The sequence below is a fragment of the Colletes gigas genome, unplaced genomic scaffold, assembly GCF_013123115.1.
Source record: "Colletes gigas isolate AHSC1104 unplaced genomic scaffold, ASM1312311v1 Colletes_gigas_Sc00021, whole genome shotgun sequence".
Taxonomy (NCBI): domain Eukaryota; kingdom Metazoa; phylum Arthropoda; class Insecta; order Hymenoptera; family Colletidae; genus Colletes; species Colletes gigas.
In genome coordinates this window covers 1,099,359-1,123,395 of record NW_025106650.1, presented here as the reverse complement: position 1 = coordinate 1,123,395, position 24,037 = coordinate 1,099,359, and the positions used below count along the sequence as shown (strand labels likewise).

Below are 24,037 nucleotides of genomic sequence, written 5' to 3'. Positions count from 1 at the left end.
TTTATTTTATTGCCCGTGATTAATTCATTAGCAATAGGTTTCGTACGGATTTGGTTCCCCCTTCGGGGAAACAATCGAATTTACTATCGTGGATGCTTTTAGTGCGAGAAAGGGTTGCGAAACGAACTTCCGCGGCGGACAATGCTTGGAATTTTTCCGATATCGACGTCCCGTGGGCCTGTAAATCAAGGAAAGACGGGGAAATATTTGTAATTATCGGTATAATGTTATTGTTTCGCGCGGGAAACCACCTGGGAACGCGACGAAACTCTGCCCGGAAAGAGTTAACATTGATAAATGTCTGCAAATATGTCCGTTGGTAAGTTTATATACAGGGTGTTCGGTCACCGACTGTGTATTCACCAAAAATGATTGTAATTGACCCCCGTACCAAAAAATAATTTTTCCAGAACGATTTGAAATTTTTTAATTTTGTCGACAAATTTTTCGACCTACTCGAATTTTTTTCTCGAAAATGCGTAGGATTTTGAGGTTATGTCTATTCACCAAAAATGATTACAATTGACCCCCGCAACTGAAAATCATTTTTCTATAACGATTTGAAATTTTTTAATTTTGTCGACAATTTTGTCGACCTACTCGAATTTTTTTCTCGAAAATGCGTAGGATTTCGGGGGTATGTCTGTTCACCAAAAATGGTTGTATTTGACCCTCACAACCGAAAATAATTTTTCCAGAACGATTTGAAATTTTTTTTTTGCCGAAAAATTTGTCCACCTTCTTGAATTTTTTTCTCGAAAGTCCGTAGCATTTCGGGGGTATGCGTATTCACCAAAAATGGTTATATTTGACCCTAGAACCTAGAAATAATTTTTTTAGAATGATTTGAAATTTTTTAATTTAATTTTTTAATAACTTTTTAACGAAGCCTCGATCAACAAATTAATATTGTTGATTTTCGTCTTATTTTGGCCTCATTGAAATTTGACCCAGGGGTGGCCGAACACCCTGTATATTTTTAAAGAATGAGAGGACGGAGAATTATTCTTGCGATTCGTAAACAACCTCGCGAATCAGTCTTCGCTTATAATTGATTCTAGAGCTCTATAAAAGCGATTAATTAATTGATGCAAATTACACAATTAAAATTAGTTAAGCTACGCTTCGCTAGTTAGATCAAAGATACATAAATGCTTTTCTACGTAGAATACAACACAGAGACTAAAGAAAATATATTTAAAATCTCCGTTTAATATCTAAATTCTCAGCTCATAGAGTACTGTGAAAATAAATAAAACATTTTAACTTCTTAGTTGGATATTGGGCATCGAGAGAAAAATATATTTTTTTACGATCATTTACCACTTTTTATTGCCACGAAAAGTGCTAATTTTTAATGGAATTAATATCAAATTGAAACAAGGGCTCAGATTGCTTGCTATTCAATATGGCGGATAGACGCTATATCCAATATGGCCGACTCGATACAACGAACACAGCGTTACTCGTTGGTTTAACGTTGAAATTTTTAATGTTGTTGCAGGAACAAACCAAAAACATTCGCGTTCGATCACTGTTTCCACTCCCTGGACCCGGCGGCGGAGAGTTTCGCAAGTCAAGAGGTGGTGTTCGACGCCCTGGGACGCGATATTTTGGACAATGCGTTCCAGGGTTACAACGCCTGCATTTTCGCCTATGGTCAAACCGGTAGGTACAGGAAATCTCAATTTCCCTGACGTATAATATACATATTTCGACCTTGGGATCCGCGACCTTCCGGGTAGCCACACCCACGCACCTCGCAGCCGATTAAACTCCCTTCACGCGGAACGTTTCCACGTGCTTTGATCAGTGTCTCGTTTCATTTGCATTGTAACAGCGTGTCGGATTACGGATTTGTCACTTCGCCGCTGGCATTGTGCGGTTTTTAAGTCTCCACGACGGGATTATCGTTACCGACCGGGCGCGAGATTGTATTTTGCTTGTATCCGAACGTGATTTTTAATCACCTTCACAACCTCCACGCGCCATTTCAGAGACAAAACTGAACGTACGATAATTAAATATTTACGTGCAAATCAAAAAAATAAAATTAAAACTTTGTTACTATTTTCGTGGAATCAATTTTACGCCATATTTGATTCTTAGTTTTGAAACAGTAATTGAAATTGCAAATATCATTTCAGAAAATGAATAAATAACAAATTTCTCGATTTATTCCAGTTATTCGTGCCGTCGTAATTTTCATTAAAGAAACTGCACATAAAAATTTGTTTTCGTCCAGATACCGCCCGTCTTTGCTCGTTCCCTCTGATAACGGAACGTCTTCCACCGTTGTTAGCTCAACGGGAATAACGCAATTAGAGAGGTCAGCGCCGATAAACGTCCACGGTTGATCTCGCGACGAAGACATTGACCCAGACGACGACGAACAACGATCCGCGTGTCGCAACCCCGTGGACGGTTTCGAGAGAGAAAAAAAAATGAGATTATGCACTTCTAAAGACTCCTTGCATCTTACCCGTGCACTTAGGCGCTCGTTTGCCATCGACGAATCGGATTTAACCTTTTCTTTCGTTATCCTCTCAAGCGCTTATGTTCGCAGGCAGACCGGAACCTTGTCTCGCGAGCAAATTCTAACAGATAAGAATACAAAGCCCGGTGAAAGGGATATATATTCCCAAGAACTCTGAAGGATTTCCATATTTCCATAATTCCATTTTTATTCGAGTGGTCGAAAGATCTTCTTTGCGATCTGAGTCATTTTTTAAAACGCAAATAGGATCCCAGAATTAATTCTTCAAAGTCTGCGTGTTTGCCATCTCCCTATAACTCCCGCCATTTTTATCCGATCCGGATGTTGACGTACTCTTTATACAGGGTATTCGGCCACCCCTGGGAAAAATTTTAATGGCGTGTTCCAGAGGCCAAAATACGACGAAAATCAAGAATATCAATTTCTTGATGGAGGCTTTGTTAAAAAGTTATTAACAATTAAATTCAAAAATTTCAAATCATTTTGGAAAAAGTATTTTCGATTGCGTGAGTCAATTACAATCATTTTCAGTCATTACACATATCCCCGAAATCCTATGCATTTTTGAGAAAAAAATTCCTTACCGAAAATCTAATTAGGTGCCTAAATTCGACGAAAAAAAAACTTTCAAATCGTTCTGGAAAAATTATTTTCGGTTGCGGGGGTCAAATGCAATCATTTTTGGTGAATAGACATACCCCTGAAATCCTACCCACTTTCTAGAAAAAAATTCGAGAATGTATGAAAATTTTCGACGGGAAAAAAAATTTCAAATCATTTTGGAAAAATTATTTTCGGTTGCGGGGGTCAATTACAATCATTTTTGGTCATTACACATACCCCCGAAATCCTTCGCATTTTCGAGAAAAAAAATTAGTACGCTTGGAACTTTAAATGTTAATAACTTTTTAACGAAGCCTCCATCAACAAATTGGTATTCTATATTTTCGTCTTATTTTGGCCTCTAGAATCCCCTATTAAAATTTTTCGCAGCGATGACCGAACACCCTATATTCCTAAAATAAAATATAAACTACTTAATTTACGGGAAATATTGCCCATAAAGCAGGGTAAGCAAATTTTCGTAGTAGCTTTGATTTCTCTATAAAGATGACTCGATCGTCCATAGTGATTGTAACGTCCCCTGTTCGCTGCGTAGAGGTGTTCTGGGGTCGTTGACCTGGGGTTTGGTTAATTTTTAAGGGTCCGGGAAGTCGTACACGATGATGGGTAGCGGCGAGAACAAGGGCATCATACCGCGGCTGTGCGACAACCTGTTCGACATGATAGCGAAGCAGCAGAGCTCGGAGCTCAGCTACAAGGTCGAAGTCTCGTACATGGAGATCTACAACGAGAAGGTGCACGACCTGCTGGATCCGAAGCCTAACAAACACACGCTCAAAGTCAGGGAGCACAATGTCCTGGGGCCGTACGTCGACGGACTCAGTCAACTCGCCGTCACATCGTTCCAGGTAACGAGACGCTTTTATTTCTTATTTCTCGTCGTTGTTTGCCTTTGCCAGGCGAACCCTTCCGCGACTTCCGCCAAAGGCAACGGAAACACCGAGTCGTCGTTTAATTTGCAAGCGCTCGGTTTAAATAAATGTTTCCAAAATTATTTTCGAGTCGATTAAAGAAAATAGTTCACATATTTTTTGCTCAATTTTGTTCACTGTTATGAACCAGGAATTAAACCATCGTTGGGGACTCTGAGAGAAAAATGAGATCTTTTCTGGGTTCGGATTTGCGTTACAAACGATGCACGGTGCCATTAGTTTCAGTAGCCGGAAGAAATAAATATGGAGAGAGAATATGTTTCTGCAAACAACATCTGCGTTCGTTGCTTTAGAAACAACCCTTAGGTTGTACCCGGAGAAAGTCCACCGAGGCGGCCATTTTGTGAAAACTACGGATCAGTAAAAATAAAATGACGAAGATATCAATTTTTCCTTCAATTACGTGTACATTCGGAAATGAAACCGTCCAGGTGGCGAAACGTCTGATTAATTTTAAGCTGTTAAGCTCGTCCGTTCCGCCGGTATTGTGTTTCATCGTTAACTTCCACCGCGAACAACCTAGATATTTCAATAGGATGAAACTCTATGTCCTTTGTGAACTCCGTACTACTTGGCTTTTCAGCTCTCCCGTGTATCGGATTACTACTATAATAGTAACTGATAATAGTAATCGAATTTTACGAATGGGAACCGTCGGTTTCGCGTACGACGAAATTGCATCTCTCGAAGGCATCGAAAATATCGATGATAGTACCCGAAATTCTGATAGAAATATAGATAACTTTTCTATGCCCGTTTCTTTATGTAGTCTCGTTAAAATTCAAGAGTCTTGTCTAGATTTAGTTTCTTCAAGTGAAAAGTCATGTTATCCATGTATGGGTGAAACGTGTTTTTTAGACAGTTTAAATCTCGCGGGCTCGACGCCGTGCTTCTATTAGTCGCGTCCCCACTCCAGCGGCTGGAACCAATCACGCGTTTCTTCCTACGTCAGTCGTACGCGTCCTTTTGTCGACGCAACTCGAAAACCACGTGCGATGCACACGCGTCGCGTTTCATCTAGAAATATAATGCTCTTAATTAAATGTGAAACCGTAGGGAGTATTTATTTGAAACCAATCCATCGTCCTAACAGTATTAAACTTGGAAAATGATGAATAGGTAATAGGAATAATTCACGGGACTGATCCTTAATTGTACGTTTATCAATCCTCAGTGATGTTCACCGTTCTTGCGTATTCTATACAGGAAAGACTGCATCGTTTCTTCTTTATTTATCGCTTGTTTTGACTGGTAACTGGCTCGGTTCCAAAGTGAAACCGTTATGATCAATATCTGTCGTTGCAGTGCTTCATCAATTTAATTTCTGTAACCGGCCATTCGCCGTAGCTGCCAGGAACGAACTATACGTGTAGAACAAAACCGATGTGAAAATAAAAGATTCTCAATATCAATAACATTTTTGCAAAGCCCTATAGGTATCGTTAGCATCCATAAAGATCTTCCAATGAGTTTTAACAAAGTCGTCAATTATAAAATAGGCGATTCGTACCGTAGCAAATTAACTTTCTCTCGATATGGACGGTAACAAGGCTGTTGTTTCTCGACTAACGAGACAATCAAAACCAGTCTATCGGTGCAGCTTAACAAATTGATTGAACCGTCACGATCGTGATCGATCTAAATCAAACGGCTACTGGCGATCGTTCGGCCGTGGTACGAATATTAAACGAACGAAGGTAATGATACACGATCCTTTCAGAAAGTAAAATCAGGTCGTTTTACATACAGCGAAGGCAGTGCCAGCCTCCTTTATGCAACAAACATGTTTCGCGCATACCAGTAACGCGCGATAAGTTTCAATTTGCTATGGCGTTACCACGGACGTTAGAATTATTCTTTCGTATACGTTGTATTTTCAGAGAATGTTTCTTGGCCCTTTATCTTCATGGAACCATCCACAAACCTATTAATTAGCTTCTCGCGATTTGTTGCAATTGCAACGCTTCGACCATTTATATTCGTTAAAGAATAACCGTGTACTTCCAGATACTAATTAGAATCGTTCGTTAACCGTAATTTCCTATTTACCGATATAATCGAGCCGTCGATATAAATTTAATCTAAATACGAATTTCATTATTATCCTCCGTCGTACATAACCTAACCTCGAAAAACGAAGCTATTAATTAACTTCCCATGCACGTTCGCGTGCTTTTAAGAGTTATTACATTCTTTTTAGGAACTAATTAACACCGTTGTTTAACCGTAAATGTAATTTTATTTCTTATCGACCATCCATGGAACTATTTTAATGCAATTTATTTGAGACTCGAGAGAGGTTAGGGGGCGCCAGTTTCGTGGGGTTAATTTGTTTGGATTTGCAGTATGACTGTGTAGAGTGGCAGAGTTAAAAGCGTCGACAATTTCGCAGGATATTGACAATCTGATGGCGGAGGGCAACAAGTCGAGGACGGTGGCGGCGACGAACATGAACTCTGAGAGCTCCCGGTCGCACGCAGTGTTCTCCGTGATCCTCACCCAAACGTTGACGGACACCAAAAGCGGCGTCAGCGGGGAGAAGGTCTCCAGAATGAGTTTGGTGGACTTAGCAGGGAGCGAAAGGGCTGTGAAAACTGGGGCAGTGGGCGATAGGCTTAAAGAAGGAAGCAATATAAACAAGTAAACGCTCGATCGAAATCTACACGGGACGCCATTTTGGCGAACAAAGTCGCTTCTATGTTTTCGTCGCATTTTTAAATTAAAAATATTTAAAAAATAACCTAGACCTAACCGAGACCATAGAGATCGAAAGAAATAATTGTTACTCTGTTTTAATTCATTTCGAACTTTGTTTTGAACTATCTGTTGTAATTTTATGGGAGAGAACTTGTTTGAAAATTGTTCTTGCGAAACAGTTACTACGGAACTTTTATTAGCAAAAGTTTAATATTAAATAAAACCCTATATTTACAGTATATCGTAACAGTGATGTAATAACAAAAACAAAACAAGACTTTCAAAGGAATCCGGAACTTTGTTCTCGCCGGAACTTATAACGCGAGAAGTTCTTATTATAAAAGTTTTGGTTCCAATTGTTCCGTGACTGTTTTCAACTTTTACATTTTATTATAAAATTTGCCAAACGTGTCGTGTATCTTACGGTGTGGATTAATTCCATTAAAAGTACTTAATGGCGTCCGCTTAATTGTAATCTTTTACGAAGTCGACGTTGTGTGATCGATCACGGTGTACAATAGGCACAAATATTTGCAGATCCCTAACGACGTTGGGTCTAGTCATTTCGAAGCTGGCGGATCAGAATTCCGGAAGTAATAAGAATAAGGACAAGTTCGTGCCGTACAGAGACTCCGTGTTAACGTGGTTGTTAAAGGTATTGTTAATTTTAAGCTAAAATTCTTTGAAAAAGAAATCGAAGAGTCCAAAACGATAAAGGAACTGTTCGATTTCATTTTCCAAAACGAGGAATTTGCACGTTTCGGTTCTGGAAGCATTTAATTAATTTTTCCAAATCTTTCGCGCCACTCATCCCTCCTACGCTTTGCTCTGTCTCGCTAATAAACAAAAAAATCCGACTAATGAACAAAATGGTGGGCTAATCTGGCTAATGTAAAATTTTTTTAGAAAGATGTGCAATTTTCGTTAAGTATTGCGATCAGCGGCGACTCGCGCGATAGAGAAAGTCGAGGGAACAGAGTGTTACAGTTCAGTAGAAGAAATCAGTAAAAAAAAAAAAAAGAAAAAAATATAGCATCGATGGAAACTCTCGTCTGTACGTGTGTTGTGTTTCGACTTTAGGACAACCTCGGTGGAAACAGTAAAACCGTGATGGTAGCCACCGTGTCCCCCGCGGCGGACAATTACGAGGAGACGCTTTCCACCCTCCGATACGCGGACAGAGCGAAGAGGATCGTTAATCACGCGGTGGTCAACGAGGATCCCAACGCAAGAATTATTCGGGAACTGAGGCAGGAAGTGGAGACGCTGAAGGAGATGCTGTTGCACGCGACTGTAAGACAAATTACGTTTCACCGAACAAAAACCACCAAATCGTTGGAATAACTTTAGCTGCGTCTTCGCGCGTTTTACAAATTATTTTTATCAAAAGATTAGATACATAAGAAAATTTAGTTTCAAACAAACATTTTTTCAGGCTGCTAAAGACGATGAGAAAATCATTTAAGAGACTCACCCGGCTAGCCTGCTAGGGCATTAAAGATTAGTAGACTGCGGATCATTATGCACATTCATATTTTTATTAATACAATTAATGAAATCGGAGCTTTCTAGAGGGTTGTCTCAACCCCTAAATATAATAATTCGTATCTTACTTTAAATATTTCTTATATTTTTGCATAACAAGTGCATTCTGTAGTTTTTTGAGAATTAAAATTTCTCATAAATGCATAGACATCCGCAGTCTAAAGATTAGCGTTTTAAACTCGTCGAGCTGCTCCCATCGATCCTAGTCTCTGAGCCCTGTTGATTCTAATTTCGACAGGATTAATAGGACACACGGCGTGTGCGTGACGAGCGATCGAGTTTCACCGTTGCTAAAGTTTCCAGCGAGCAAAGTGTCCAGTTCTTTCTTTAATTCTGTTTTCCTTTACGTCCACAGGGTAAAGGATCGATAGTGGGACAACAACGCACAGACATAACGGAGAAGCTGTCGGAGTCGGAACGATTGATGAAGGAGATGTCGCAGACATGGGAGGAGAAGCTGGTGAAGACGGAGAGGCTGCAGCACGAAAGGCAACAGGCCTTGGAGAAAATGGGTATCAGCGTGCAGGCTTCCGGTATCCAAGTGGAGAAGAACAAGTACTATCTTGTTAATCTCAACGACGACCCCAGCTTGAACGAGTTGTTGGTTTACTATTTGAAAGTACGTACGGGGTAACGAGCGGTTCGCTTGCCATATCGGGTATAGATGATCGTTGTAACGTCGCCGTGTGTCGTTTGATCAGGAAAGGACGCTGGTCGGCGGACGTTCGGCGAAAACGGACCAGGACATCCAGCTGCACGGGCTGGGTATACTGCCGGAGCACTGCGTGATCACGATAGAGGAGTCTGGCCTCTACATGACGCCGTTGAACGGTGCTAGGTGTTTCGTGAACGGCACGCAGGTGGTGAAAAAAACACCGTTGTTGCACGGCGACAGGATCGTCTGGGGAAATCATCATTTCTTCCGGGTGAATTGTCCCAGGAGCGCAACAGGTATGCTCGAACGAGGGCTTTATTGAATTTTAAAAACCACCTTGTCGGGATTATCCGCGGGGAACCGTTGTGTGTTTCTCTTCGCAGCGATTAACAGCGAGCCTCAGACGCCCGCTCAGAATATCGATTACAACTTCGCGAGGGAGGAACTGATGCTCAACGAGCTGTCGAACGATCCGATTCAAAGGGCCATTGCTAGACTGGAGAAACAACACGAGGAGGACAAACAGGTACGAAGGTTCCACGCGTTCTTCTAAGCTCTCTAAATATTGTCTAGACTCATGGTTATACTTCGATGTGGAAGAATGTTACAGGATGTCTATGAATGTCCAAGCTAGTCCCGGTATTTGTAGCCTGTATTGTCAGATAGGAGTCGCGTCGACGGGTTATTTCTTTGTTCGAAGGTCGCGCTGGAGAAGCAGAGGCAAGAGTACGAGCGTCAGTTTCAGCAGCTTCGTAATATTCTGTCTCCGTCGACGCCGTATTCACCGTACGTACCGTACGACCCGTTAAGGGGCAGCCAAAGCGGAAAATTGCCCGCCTGCACGCCTACCACGCAAATGCGCGTGGAGAAATGGGCCCAGGAGAGGGACGAGATGTTCAAGCGAAGCTTAGGTCAATTAAAAGCGGACATCTTGAAGGCGAACGCGTTGGTGCAAGAAGCAAACTTCTTGGCGGAGGAGATGGGGAAGCAAACGAAATTTAGCGTCACCCTGCAGATCCCGCCGAACAATTTAAGTCCGAATAGAAAGGTACTCTTGATAAGATGCGCTACATATAGTAGACACAAAATTATTTGATCCCTTGAGGGCACTAAGGGCTATCCTCATCATACTGTTTTGTTACGCCTACCGTATCGTTGAGCCCCGCCCACTGTATCTTTTAGCCACGCCCACTGTATCGTTTGGGCGACTCACCGTTCTATCTTTCGTTACATTATTTATATTATTTGTTTTCCTTTCGATTATCAATTTTTAATTTTGTGACGTTTCAGTTTCCTTTTCTTGTGTTTATTTATTTCTGTTCGTTTTGCTTTCGCACTCTCCAATATGCAGAGTGTATTTTTTCAGCGGGGAGCTTTCGTCAGCGAACCCGCGATTCTAGTGAAGAGAACGAACATGGGCAGTCAGGTGTGGTCCATGGAGAAGCTAGAAAATAAGTTAGTCGATATGCGGGACATGTACGAGGAGAGAAAAGATCCCAATAATTGTCAACGATTACCTGCCATTAAGGTAATATTATCTTGATTCGGAAAACCCATTTATGCCTTATCAAACTTAATATTGCAATTTGTACCATTTCGGTCCCAATTTTTACTTTGGGCATAAATGGGTTAAGGGGGTATTCTAATCTGGAATACCCTTCTTGAGGCAACGAAAGAAGAACATTGACCAGATTAAATATGTTTTTAAAACAGGATGAAGTGCTGGGAAAGACACAAGACCCGTTCTACGAGTCCCAGGAGAATCACAATCTTATCGGAGTAGCGAATATTTTCTTAGAAGTTCTGTTTCACGACGTTCGGTTAGATTATCATACGCCAATTATCAGCCAACAGGGAGAAGTCGCTGGACGACTGCAGGTTGAAATTAGTCGCATATCCGGCCACTTTCCTCAGGATCGCATCTGCGAGGCGGCGTCCGAGTCGTCCACCGACTCGACATCGTCCGAGCCTGAGGATTATTCCGGATCGAGTCATATCATCTGTCGCGTGACGATAAAACAAGCCACCGGGTTGCCATTGTCGCTGAGCCATTACGTATTTTGTCAGTATATGTTTTGCGGCCATCCGGAGCCGATAGTGGTCCCAGCCGTGGACAACTCGGAGCAGCTCAACTCAAATTGCCAGACTGGCCAGAGGGACTCTCTGGCGTTCAAGTTCAATCACACGAAAGATTTCACCGTACCCATAACGGAGGAGTTCATGGAACACTGTGCTGGTAAGAAATCCTCTCGAACCCATAGTCTTTCGTGAGAGGGCAAGAGATGGAATAACGTAAGTATATTTTCATCCGCAGAAGGTGCCCTGAGCATAGAAGTTTGGGGTCATCGAAGCGCCGGTTTCTCTCGAAGCAAACCCGGCTGGGAGGTCGAGCAACAGTTGGCCAAAGCTAGATCCCTTGCCGATCGATGGTCAGAGCTGACGCGAAAGATCGAACTCTGGGTCGAAATTCAAGAGCTCAACGAACAAGGAGAGTACTCGCCGGTCGATGTAGTTGTAAAACAGGATATGTGGACGGGTACGTGACGTCCATCTGTATATTTCTTCGACCGCAGCCCGGGAACTCTAACCCTAACCCGAACCTGGTTTTGCGGTTACCGTGAGTTACTCTAATCTGCCTCGATTAACCAGTTTACGGTTAGGGTTAGCGAGCGGTTAGAATCCCTGATCACAAGCTTCGATAACGCAAGCTCACCCGTGCCTTTCAGGCGGTATTTATCAATTACGTCAGGGACAGCAACGGCGGATACAAGTTCGCGTGAAACCAGTACAAAATTCGGGAACGTTGCCGATAATTTGTCAGTCGATATTGAACATAGCGGTCGGCAGCGTATCCGTGAGGAATCGCCTTCAGATTCCGTTGGACAGTTACCAGGACGAAGACCTGAGCGTACTGAGGGAAAAGTGGAGCGAAGCCTTGATGAGAAGGAGACAGTACCTGGATCAACAAATTCAGAAACTCATCAATAAACAAGGTACCGTCGTTGATTACGAGATAATCTTTCCTCGGGGTTCTAATCTAATCATACGCGCAGAAAAAACAGAACAAGACATAGAACGAGAACAGAGCCTCGTGGATCAGTGGGTCAGCCTGACGGAAGAAAGGAACGCAGTTTTAGTCCCTGCAGCAGGCTCTGGGATTCCTGGTGCGCCTGCCGACTGGAACCCTCCATCGGGCATGGAACCCCATATACCTGTTCTGTTCCTTGATCTCAACGGTACGCTTTCTTTATCCCTGTCACGGTAATACACGGTTGAAATCTGAGCCAGTAGAGAAAAAGAAACTACCTTGTTGGGTCTCGAATGTAATGAAATTTAACCGTGCACTACTCCAATGTTTCTTCGCGAAACGAAGTTTCCCTTGCGAAACTTCTCTCGTCCGTACTTTGGAGAAACAAAATGTAATTGCGACCCCGAAATCGAATCTCTGTGCAGCGGACGATCTCTCGACCCACCAGTCAGGGGAGGAAGTTTCCGTGACCGGACTGAACTCCATTCTACCCAAGGAACACGGCAACAAGTTTTACAATTTACCAATAATTCGACGCATAGAGAAGGACGTGTGCGCCATCGCTGCTTGGGACTCCAGTATACACGACAACATACACCTGAACAAAGTCACCGATGGTAAATTTGCAATTCGATTGTGCATCAGTCTGCCCAGATTATTTGACCCGACCAACCTAAATCCCCTGTACCCGATTTTGGAGTCGTCGGGGCTCACGATGGCCGTGTGTTTCAGCGAACGAGCGGGTTTTTTTGATCTTGAAGACGACGGTACGGTTGTCGCATCCTGCACCGATGGACCTGGTGCTGCGTAAACGGTTGGCCTTGAACATTTACAAAAGACAAAGCATCACAGACCGGATCTTCAAGAAGATCGTGCACTCTGACTGCTTGACCCAAACGGGCGTCACCTACGAGGTCGTTTCTAATATACCAAAGGCGAGCGAGGAGCTGGAGGATCGCGAGAGTTTGGCGCAGATAGCCGCGAGCGGGGAAGACAATAGCTTGTGCGACGGCGAGACATACATCGGTAAGTCGATCGCCGATGATCGTTCCCTTCAGGATCCAACCAACTTCCAGTCGCCATTGTAAATTCGAACTCACGCGTGCTGTGTTTATTTAGAGAAATATACGCGCGGTGTCTCTGCGGTGGAGAGTATTCTCACTTTGGACCGACTACGACAAAACGTGGCGGTGAAGGAATTACTGCAAGCACAAGGACAACCACTGATGCGCAAGACAGCAAGCGTGCCCAACTTCTCGCAGGTACTACTGCCTCTCCGCCGTCTCGGACGCACTGTATGCTTTTCGTTTAATTTGTTTTATCCTTTCTTAATTTTATTTCACGCTTCACGTTACCTCGCATCCTCGGTAGAACGTTTTTTAATTATATTTATGATCCTCTTCAAACCTATCGATATATTAGATTGTGTAATGAATCCGTTCGCGTCGATTAGATGATTTTAATTATTTTCTGTTGCTCTCCAAGATTCTGTTCTTTATTTTTTTTTTTAATTTTTGACACTATCGTCTACTCGATATCATTGGATCGGATAAATTTGTCGAAATGTGCTTTATACGACTAGTCGATGCTTTCAGATTATGAGAACCGACGCCTCTTTGGACTCGTTGAACGTGACGCGTTCCGAGAGCGTAACCGATCTGAACACCGAGTTAAATGGGTTGCTGCATTCGCGACGCGCGTCCACGGGCCACGCCAGGAACGATGAGAACTTCGTGACCACGCCATCGAAACCGTTTGGAATCGGTAAGGACACGCTCGCTTCGTGCGAATTAAATCTTACGATCAGAATCTTTCGAACAATAAAATTCATTGATATACTATTCTATGATTTCTTAATTGCACACCTTAGTAGTGAACGAAATTACTGGCGTATATACCATTCCTATGCAATTTATGTGCTCAACGTTGAACGTTAAGACTAATTAAATATTGGGAGAGCTTTGGGGAATATAATTTATGAAATCATAGAAGATACGAGAAACTTAATTGGCTAACAAATTGGATAACGTACAGTAAATAAAAAGATATCTTTTTGTCTGTTGTTTACACGAGAATTCACTCATACATTCCATTCTATCATTCATTAGTTGACTATTCGTTTCGTAATAATCCATTTTATTCGAAACGATTACACATCATATAATTTCTTAATGGTTTAGTAACACAGAATTAATACGTTACTGTTGTTCATAATAACGTTTAACAATATCCAACGGTACTACCATAAGTACGCCAACAAAAAGGTAATTCTGAAGGTTTTCCACAAGAGAATTCTTTCGCTCTGCAAGCATTTGCCATGGTGTTGACCACATAGCGAATTTAGTAAATGAGTTTTTTAGTTAATTATGCTATGACAATATTTGTTTAACACTCTGTTCGGCGCAGAGCTTGCTACAGACGCAGAATTTTTGCTAAATGGATTGCTACCTTACATAAACTTAATGAATTGGTTTACAATATTTTATTTGAGATTTTTATGACTTATTGTCTTATGCAAATTCATCAGTTTTAATGAATGCGACATCTTAGTTTGCTTAAACTACAATGGAATTATTCGAATAACGCTTCAATAAATTTAATGGCACTGTGTTTAAGGACCTTAGTCTTAGAACAATATCGACTTTAAATCACTTCTCGTTGCCTTGATTTCGCTTTCTTAAATTATATTCGATAAAGAATCTATAATTCGTTTCTGAAATGTGGCTTATGCAGTGTTTTTTTGATATTATATATATCACCTTGCCATGATAATCACTCTACGATTTGCCCTAGATTGTCTAAAATTCCACTGTCACGTGTTCCTTTGGTATTGGATATGTTGGTTTTGAAAGAAAAGAACACCATATCACCTGTTTCCTTTTCTTTAATTTTTTTTTTTTATATTAACATTCATGTCATCCTTCACTAGCATTTCCTTCTATAGTGTCGTGAATCAAGATAAAAACTTGGTAAAAATTTTAGTCTCTGAAGCTAAGTTCGTTATGATAAATTAAATTTATAGAATACTATAGAAGGGGATCGCTGTCGCCTAGAACAAACACGATCAACATTTTCTCACTGTCCTGAAAAATGTTTGGTAATACCGGTTTCCCTATTAGCAATATACCACTACACTGGAACTTCGTATTATTATATTTACAGCTTCTATCATACTGTTATGTCATCACGCTATGTTCAACTTTTCTGCACAACTTACAGATCAGTTGAGAACATTTATAGCTTCTTAGACAATGTCACACCGCGATCGCTCTCGCGGCCAAAGAGAGTTGAGCATGGTAATAAGAAACCCACTTTCTCAGATCCGCCTAGCGTTTTAGCAGCGACATTTAAGCTCTACCACTTATAAATAACCGTATCCAAGACGTTAACGAACTTTTAAAAAAAAAAAAAACAATAGCGAATTCTTTAGCAAAATTCATTGACGTTGTTTTCGACTAATTAATGTATGCCAACTTATCTGTTCCTCTGTTTAACACTACGTCTACTACTTCTACAACTATTTCGGCCCACGCAAGGCTCCATTCTGAACTCAGGTAAAATGGAGTCTTGATTGATATTTAATTGATGCCGTACAGGCAGTGACAATTAGTACATATGTCTCGTGAGTGGTTGAGTCTGTCTGTTGTTTAGTTCATTTCTTTTTTTCCAGTACGCCTTAGTGTGTCCACGATATTAATTGCTAACTAGCAATGTTCAGAACCAGATGCTGTTGTCACTTCTACAGAATAGAATAGTAGAACAACGTTTGTTGGCTAAGATTAGGAAACTACCAAACGCTTTGAGGACGCTGCTCCTGTTTTGTTCGCTCTCTTGGTTAACCCACCAGGTACCAGTCTTCCATTCAAAACCATTCTCTTCTATCTAAAAATTTCCAACCGAGACCAGAATATTAATGATCTAGTTTTTAGTGGGTGCCATGGAAGATGAACATCGGTAATGCTCGATGGGTTAATTAAGCAAATCCCGACGTATGCTCCTGATTCATTTGTACTCTAGTTCTGAAAATTGCCAATTGTGTTTCTGTCTGGATTGAACGCTATTTATTTGCGTGGGCGATGCTACTTTAGTTTCCATTATTGAATATACTGCATGCGAATGCGCTCCTTGTGTAGCAAGCATCGGCAAGTATTGTTCACTGAATTGTTCCTCCACCGACACTTTATGCAATGATTTGTGCGTTGTTGATCATGGCTGATGTGTAAACCATTACCAAACGCGTTCAAGGGAATAGAAATCTCGTCTCGCCCGGTTTCTACCAAAACGTCACCATGCATAGAAATCATTTTCACTAGCACTATAATCCACTATTATATTTCTGTACTCACTGTTTCGCAATTTGAGGCATGGACCTTGAACGATTCTTTCGCAAAAGTATTTCCTTTTTTTTTTAAATTATTTTTTTTTTTTAGAATAGAAATGATTTCTATAGTTCGCCCGCTGGTAATTTGCTCGAAGCACCGTGCATTTCGTTGCGTTCGACAAATTACCAAGTATGTAAACGTTAAGATTTAAACTAAGAACGAACCATAGTTCAAAAGAAAAAAAATAATAAGAAACGAATAAAGTCGCTTGTAAAGTGTTTCTAATTTAACTGTTTCTATCTGTGAATGTGCAAACCAAGCATTATTTTAGAAACAGACGTAGGTTAACTGTATCATATATGTGTACATATATTTAAACATATACATATACATATTTATATATTTATACGATTAATGATTTAGGTGGATTCACGTCCGAGAAACAATTCAGAATTCTTCGCTTCTTGACGTAAAGAGTTCTTAACGATTTTTGGAACCCGTCGATGACGATAAAGCAATAATCGATCCGGCGAAGAAGCTAAATTGTTTTTCGCAGGAACGAAGAAAGAGGGTAAAAGCTTTTTGTAAATGTAAAAAGTCAGGTAATACGATGAGAGATAAAATTCATTTACATAATCGTGAACCAGCCAGTGTTTTTAAGCGAGGCCCTTTTTCTTTCTCCATGGAAAGACTTAGTTTAAAGTCAAACAGACGAAGTACAAGCAATCTCGTATGACGTAGAATAACCGAATTAACAAATAATTAGTATAATGCATGAAGTGGTCGTTTCAAAATTAGTACAGCATGCTTAACGAGAGGGTAGTATATATCTAACACTATCGTGTATAGTATAAACAATCAAACTATTGGAAAACACCGAAACGTTGACTTTAAACTAATAATTCTTGTTAATATATTTATGACAAATTCACGATGCACGTTGCTTCGTTAAACGCATTTAATTTGTCTCGATGGACTATAGTTTCATTGGAAGGGTTCTGTTTTATTGTTGGGATTTGTGATCTGTGCATTTTGGATTTGCGTTACAAATGGCGAGTTACATTTCAACCCGTGAAAAGGTGCAGTCCGTTCTAACAGTTAATCGAAAGATAAACGAAACGTACGTGTTGATTGGCGCTGTGTTTCTGTATGAGAATTTTACCTGTACATTGTTCGCGCGAACGTACCGTGTAATGAATGTTTCTCGATCTTCGACTCTTGACACGACATGCAAGTGTACATTCGTCTGGTATGTCTCACTATCCAGTGTTCTCTTGCCCGCAGGCATGATTAATGACTGTATAAGCCTGTAAACGGCCTGTAAAGAGATATGTTCACTAATGGCTCGCCATTCAGAGGAGAAGAAAACGTAGTGTTTAGAAAAGAACGAGACAAAGAGTGCCGTTGTAATCAGTGCGTCTATCTCCTTTCAGCGAGACCAACTTTCCTGAATCTCAACCTGAATCTCAACTCATTGACACGTCTGCAACAATCCACCTCTGCCAAGTGTAGGTGACACTCGCTGTTGGCCGCTCTTTCAAACTTCCGTTTCCCCGCTGGGACAAACGCGTTGCAATATTTTACCAAAACGTTAAATATCAAACCGTTCACTCGTTCGACAAGATTCGCTTCTTTGCTGTTCCTATAGTATGATACAGCGTATCAACGAACTCCATACCTCGTCTGTCGAGACAATCGTAAACTGCTTATATAGCACAGTAAGTAGGAATCGAAGATCCTTGCGAAATCTTCTGAGAAGTGAAATCTTGCGGGTGAACGAGCAACGGATTTTTAAAATAAACTTCTCTGGCCAAGTTTGAAAGAGTCCATTCGATCATTCTCGTAGTGATTAGTAAACTCTTTGGTTTCCTTACTCCTTAGTTTGACCATTACGTAGTATAAGTTCTAGATATTGTCAATACCGTAATTTAATTCAGTTAAGTAACAGTTTTCTATTGATTTACTTTTTTTTCCGTTCTTTGTGTTGGAACTTCGTAGTTTACTGTCGTTCTGGAATTGCAGCCTTGCTCTGCCCAAGGTGCAATGCGTAGTTCCATAAATGTTCAGTGTTTTTTATTGCTTAAAATGATTTGTACCTTTTCAGCTCTGTTTTGTGTTTACTTCAGGCTGCCCTTATATTCCACGTATGCGCTTCCTCTTCTAACCCTAACGTTTATATTGCAACATTCTTGACTCGCATACCGATTAAGACGAAACCTTAACTAGACACATCATTATTACACATAGAAATTACATTCTATTCGCTCTGAAAATGTTAACGAATCCCAAGAAATCATCGATCAGCGTCAGAGATATCGTCGATTGAAAATGTAACAATTTCCGGGGATAGATAGTCGAATACGTGGAATATATTCATTATCCGTTTTTGTTCTTAGGAACAGCATGGGTCCTCCTTTGTTCGATATTTTGTATAATCACGAATCTGTATCAGAACCGACCTGGCACCATTAGTGTAATCGACTCATTAACCTGGCTACACTGAATGTATGTCGAAACCCATGAAGAGAAACGCGAGTATAACCAAGGGACAGGCGATAATTGACACTTTATAGTGGCCAGATCGGCCCTGATATTCCATAAGCTATCACGTTTATTTATTTTTTTATAAGCGCACGTTACAGTCACGACTCGTCCCTCTAACGCTACGCTGTTCGATTTTAGCGTCCCCGAACATCGTCGGTGCTAAACTGGGTCTGAGAATGACTACTCTGCACGAGGAAACGTCGAACGTGGGGAACCAGCTGCCCACGCCAATCAACGACGAGGACGAAGAGAAGAGCGACGCCGATTACTACTCGGAATACGAAGCCTATCAGGTAGTACACGTTCTATAGTCGTGTCACGATACTGCCTCTCTTCTTGCAATCAAATCGGGACCAACAGGTTTCATATAAAGAGGTCTGGACGAGACTTTGTTTCTACGTACTTTCCTGGACTCTTCAAATGAGTTTTAAATCTCAAACAGCCTAAATATACAGCATAAATGGCTTAATGTTCCTCAAACGAATTGATGCAAGAGACGAGGCAGTAATACACCGCGTAAACGAAATTGCGAGAACGCTTTAGTGTAATTTTTCGGATGTTTTTATGAGCCCTACAATTTTGGTTGCTGCATCTCTGCACAGTCAAGTACAGTAATGTCCTTTGGGTCGAGACTCTGACGGGCTGAAAAGAAGCTTTCACAACGTACATTAGAATAGGAACCCCGAAAGGCATCTCTGTACTTGGCAATATGTTTTTATTAGCCAAAACGATATCCGAAAGCATCAAAAGCATATCACACACGATTACGTTCAGGCAACGGCGAAACCAGTAAAACCACTAACTTCTTCACGCACACTGGATTCTCTCGTCGAACTTCAATCGACGAAGATCAACACGCCAAGCATGAGCAGCAGCGGTTACGGTTCCCAAGCCGTGTCCACGACCAACTTGACGTCCGAGGACTCCCTGTCCGTAAAGTCCATCAGCGTGGACGAGACCCCGGACCTGGAGTATAGGAATCTGCTGGACAGCAAGAAGCCCGAACGAATGGACAGCTCTCTGGTCGAGGAAACGCCTGAGGAGTACATGGGCGAGGTAGCCGCCGCGCTGGACAACTTGAACGTGATGGGGAACAGTTGCGTCGAGGGTTGGTAGAGTTACTTGGACGAATTGTCACGTTAGGCAAACGAAAATCATTATGTTTTTTTTTCTTATTGGCAGAGCGTACAAGGAAAAACCTGGAAGAGACAGGCGCCTACATGGACGCGGACATCGACAGTCCGGTGTCCTCGACGAAAAGCGACAGCGACGCCAACAGCAACGCGACACACTCCAACGTGGCTCAGAAGAAGAACTCGACGAGTCAGGTTCTGAGCAATCGAAGGAAAAGCGACATGGAGATCAGCCAGACGTCGAATTCGGGGGAGGACAGCCCGTTGGAGGGCAGCTCGGTCGTACACACGAAACTGCCGCCGGGCAAGGTGAAATTAATAAAACTAATCGTCCCAGATTACTCTTTAATTTATTTGAGACGTCCATATTTGATTTCTATCTTCTTGCAATGTTCAGGTAGTGCGACGAAGGAAGACTTCTACCAATACAGGAAGGCCTACCAGTTCCCAGCACAGGGCTTCGTTCCCCATGGTCCGTCCACAACTTTCGGAGAGTAAAGCTGCAGCGCGACTGGAACAATCGATGCACTCCAATATGCCATACGAAAATGGCGACAACAGCTCCTCGGAACGAATCGACGGTACATCCTTATTTCCATTCAACCGCGCGTGTTGCGTTGTTTGGCGACCAGAGGTTAAAGTTTGCTCTTTGTTTTACGTTGATAGACGACGTAAGCGACAAGAGTTCGGCTTTCGGTTCGAGGCACGACTTGAGCAGAGTCGAGACACCACTCCCAGACTGGGTTGTAATCGGTGAATCGGTGATGGTTCGCCCGTACAGTTACTGCGGGGTCATAGCGTATGTTGGCCCGACAGAATTTGCATCCGGGACGTGGATAGGAGTCGAACTCGACGCTCCGACTGGTAAGATCTGCCTTCGACCATTCTTTACCCCTCAATCTGTTGCATAGTCAACCTTCCACGAGACTAGATAGATCATGAAGTTACGAGAGTGAAACGTGCGACTAAAACTGCATGTATCGTTGCAGGCAAAAATGATGGTGCTGTGAACGGCCATAGGTACTTCACGTGTCGACCGAAATGCGGAATCTTCGTCAAAGTGGACAAATTAATTCAGGACAAACGAGGCAGAGCACTTAGGAACTACACTTTCACTCTTCCTCAATCTGCACCGATGCGCAGAAGCGTCAGCAGAGGTACGACTATTATTTGACTGCTTCAAAAAATCAATAGACTTACACGCGTTTCTCAATATTTGACATTCTCTAGTGGCCTTAAAGGGGGAACCTCATGTAAAATGAAATTTTTGAGCATTTTTTTTTTGCTTAAATTGGTAGGAAATTTCCTCAGGAATACGATAAAAATGTTAGAAAGTGATAAGAGATTTTCTTGTACCTTATTTTCAAAATAAAGTGAACGGTTGTAATGGCGGAGCGGCTCAGGTAATGGGGCCCTCGTCGGACGCTCGGACTTTAAACGCGTTTTTCTCGAAACGCAAAATTTCGCAAAAAACTAATTACTCGATCTTTATGAAACTTGGCATATATATTCTATAAATAATTGGCCTCAGCGTGACTAGCTCCGATTTTTTTATTTTTTAATTAAAACCTTGTTATTAACAATTGTTCATAATAAAAAATCCGGTTATTTTTTCAAACCTTCGCCATTTTTGCAATTTTGAAAATTTTAACAAAAGAAAAATGTCATGCTGAGCGTTTTTGCATAAACTAACTATTCTATTTTGATTTTTTTGTTTCACATCATTTTTGTACATTGTACGCTGCACGGCGAATTTACAGGATGCCATTTTCAAGCCACCATTACACCATTGTTATTAATAATTAAAATTTATAAAAAATATTTTTCTTTACATTATAACGTTAATAAATGATACTTGAAATTTTAAATGAATCTGTGCATTGGATTTTTCAAAAAAAATTCTTGAAAAACAGGCTATTTACATGAGGTTCCCCCCTTAAGCGGTCACTGGATTTCAATCCGATCATAACTATGCAAGGAAGACATTATTAAAACAAGGCAGATAGAACCGATTAGGAAGCAGACGGGGTCGGTGGTAGCCATTGATGTGTTAATTCTGAATGGCCGGTGTTTTAGGCGAGGGTTTACATTCCTTGCACCGAAGTCGGAGCCGAGGAGAAGGCCTCTCAACAACAGGCACACGATCTTCTCCACGGGGCAAGTAAACGGATCACAACCGCTTCACCGTAACTTCGTTTTACTAATAAGCCACTAAATATCCTAATTGCTACATGCCTATGATATGTGTAGCAGCAGTGTTTCAGTCCCTTAGACGTTAGGGCAGCTATGGATTATTAATAATTATAAATATTACTTGAAATATTAGGTCATTAATGTGTATCACACAAAGCATGGGACGTTCCCGATTCGAGCAGAACATGCTGAATGAGAAGCATAGTATCTATTTCGCATTTCAGTAGAGTTTAGGAGTCGATACATAGGTTGGTCTTTATGTATCGAGAGTCAGCGACGATGTTTTATGATTTTTATGCATTCCATAATTTTACTTTTACGACTGGGATGATGAGCCATTTACTTTTTACATAAGAGGAAGCATCGTTTAGTTCGCGATTTAATGAATTGTACATTGTCTAAGGCTGTCGAAAAGGGAGAAGAAAAACGAAACAAAAGTCGAGTTTGATAATGATTTTTTTCCCCCTCACACCCTCCCCACGCGCCCCGAGTATGTTCGTTGCGTCGAGGCCCGGTAACCGGAAGTTGAAGAGATATTCCAATAGCGATTTAAGCAAACCAAATTCGCATTCACCGAAATCCGGAACGTAAATACCGGTCACCGGGTGAGAATTGGCATTTTTATAAACTGTTACCGGTGACGATAACACGTACACGCATATATACACAACACACACACACACACACACACACTCTCCAAAATTACCCGGCGGTAATTTGAACCGTGGAGATGTGCCCGACATGATGGAAAGACGAACGCCCAAAATCCTTTAAATACGATTACCGCGTTGTGTAGATTATTTAAAGATTTTATATGTATACAATTGTTTCATATATTGTATTTTTTTAGCGAAATCTGTTAAGTTCCTTTTTATTGTAACATACATCCTCTGTCCACCATTGTGTTATTACGCGAACGTAACACCGATTAATTTATATACGGCGCAGTTCGTTGAACGTGCACGTTGCACGATAGAAAGTTTTTCCCGTCGGCCTTCCGGTCTCACCGGTGTGTTCGTACTAATCGTCGACTAGCGGCAGGCCGACGTAGACGCTTTATGAAATGCAACGTGCACGTGTATAGGATCGCAATACTAGGTTCGTAAGTTTTTTAGGTAGTAGAAAAATCGAATAAACGAGCTTGCTTCATTGTGTTAATTCGCGTAGGTGTAATAATTGATTCGAGTTTCGTGACAGACGACGGAAGAACATTTTCTTTCATGTTGGTTTCGCGTTTTCCCTGACGTAACTTATCGCGAGGAACTATATATAATATACATATATATATTTGATACACTTCAACGCGATTTGCTCAGCATGGGTGGACGATCGATTTCATTTCTCGCAGGGCATAAAGAAAAAGGAGAAGAAAAAAAAATATACCCACACGGTACGTGAACGGTGGTAATCTCCCCCCCGTTGTAACGGAAACGGAACTTCTGAGACGCGAACCGATCGATCGTGTGTACGCGCGTCCTCGTTAAGACAAAATCAAACGACGATAACTATCATATTTTTTTTAATCTCACGGAATAGATTGTGTAGAGTACGAAAAATGGGATATACGAGGAATCGAAGGGAAGAAGCAAGTAAACGTAAACGGAACGGAATAATAAATAAATAAATAAATAAATAAATAAAAAAAATAAAAAAAAGACGCAATTAACAATTAAGATTATAATCGTAAAAATTCGCCCAAATTGTGAACTACAAACACAACCAACAACTTCTGTCCAATTAGAACAATACTAACGCTATCCAGTAATGAACGTATTACTGTTACGTAATATTTATTGAATATAAATAATAAACTCCGCCTGCGGCGCGACGTTTTCCCGCCGCTTCTGGCCCCACCCCACCCCACCCA

General features: G+C 41.3%; 1 protein-coding gene across 7 annotated transcripts in view; it reads left to right on the top strand.

Moving 5' to 3' along the window:
- The window catches only part of LOC122401030 (kinesin-like protein KIF13B), a 116,365-nt gene extending 93,726 nt beyond the window's left edge, over positions 1-22,639 (top strand). Inside the window, exons 3-29 of one of the 7 annotated variants that reach the window (XM_043402889.1) lie at positions 1,505-1,668; positions 3,701-3,969; positions 6,446-6,693; positions 7,288-7,405; positions 7,831-8,043; positions 8,651-8,914; positions 8,997-9,246; positions 9,334-9,476; positions 9,651-9,998; positions 10,317-10,478; positions 10,664-11,186; positions 11,265-11,486; positions 11,677-11,943; positions 12,004-12,186; positions 12,404-12,595; positions 12,711-13,004; positions 13,098-13,273; positions 13,574-13,742; positions 14,228-14,242; positions 17,734-17,808; positions 18,983-19,137; positions 19,619-19,952; positions 20,027-20,286; positions 20,375-20,558; positions 20,644-20,841; positions 20,967-21,134; positions 22,054-22,639. In XM_043402889.1, coding sequence (XP_043258824.1) covers positions 1,505-1,668; positions 3,701-3,969; positions 6,446-6,693; positions 7,288-7,405; positions 7,831-8,043; positions 8,651-8,914; positions 8,997-9,246; positions 9,334-9,476; positions 9,651-9,998; positions 10,317-10,478; positions 10,664-11,186; positions 11,265-11,486; positions 11,677-11,943; positions 12,004-12,186; positions 12,404-12,595; positions 12,711-13,004; positions 13,098-13,273; positions 13,574-13,742; positions 14,228-14,242; positions 17,734-17,808; positions 18,983-19,137; positions 19,619-19,952; positions 20,027-20,286; positions 20,375-20,558; positions 20,644-20,841; positions 20,967-21,134; positions 22,054-22,142 — 5,683 coding nt within the window. In that variant the 3' untranslated portion in view covers positions 22,143-22,639. Of the gene's footprint in view, positions 1-1,504; positions 1,669-3,700; positions 3,970-6,445; positions 6,694-7,287; positions 7,406-7,830; positions 8,044-8,650; positions 8,915-8,996; positions 9,247-9,333; positions 9,477-9,650; positions 9,999-10,301; positions 10,479-10,663; positions 11,187-11,264; positions 11,487-11,676; positions 11,944-12,003; positions 12,187-12,403; positions 12,596-12,710; positions 13,005-13,097; positions 13,274-13,573; positions 13,743-14,227; positions 14,243-17,733; positions 17,809-18,982; positions 19,138-19,618; positions 19,953-20,026; positions 20,287-20,374; positions 20,559-20,643; positions 20,842-20,966; positions 21,135-22,053 lie in introns of all 7 variants that reach the window. The other 6 variants (XM_043402893.1, XM_043402888.1, XM_043402892.1 and 3 more) reach the window with 6 other exon arrangements.
- Positions 22,640-24,037: the final 1,398 nt, after the last annotated feature.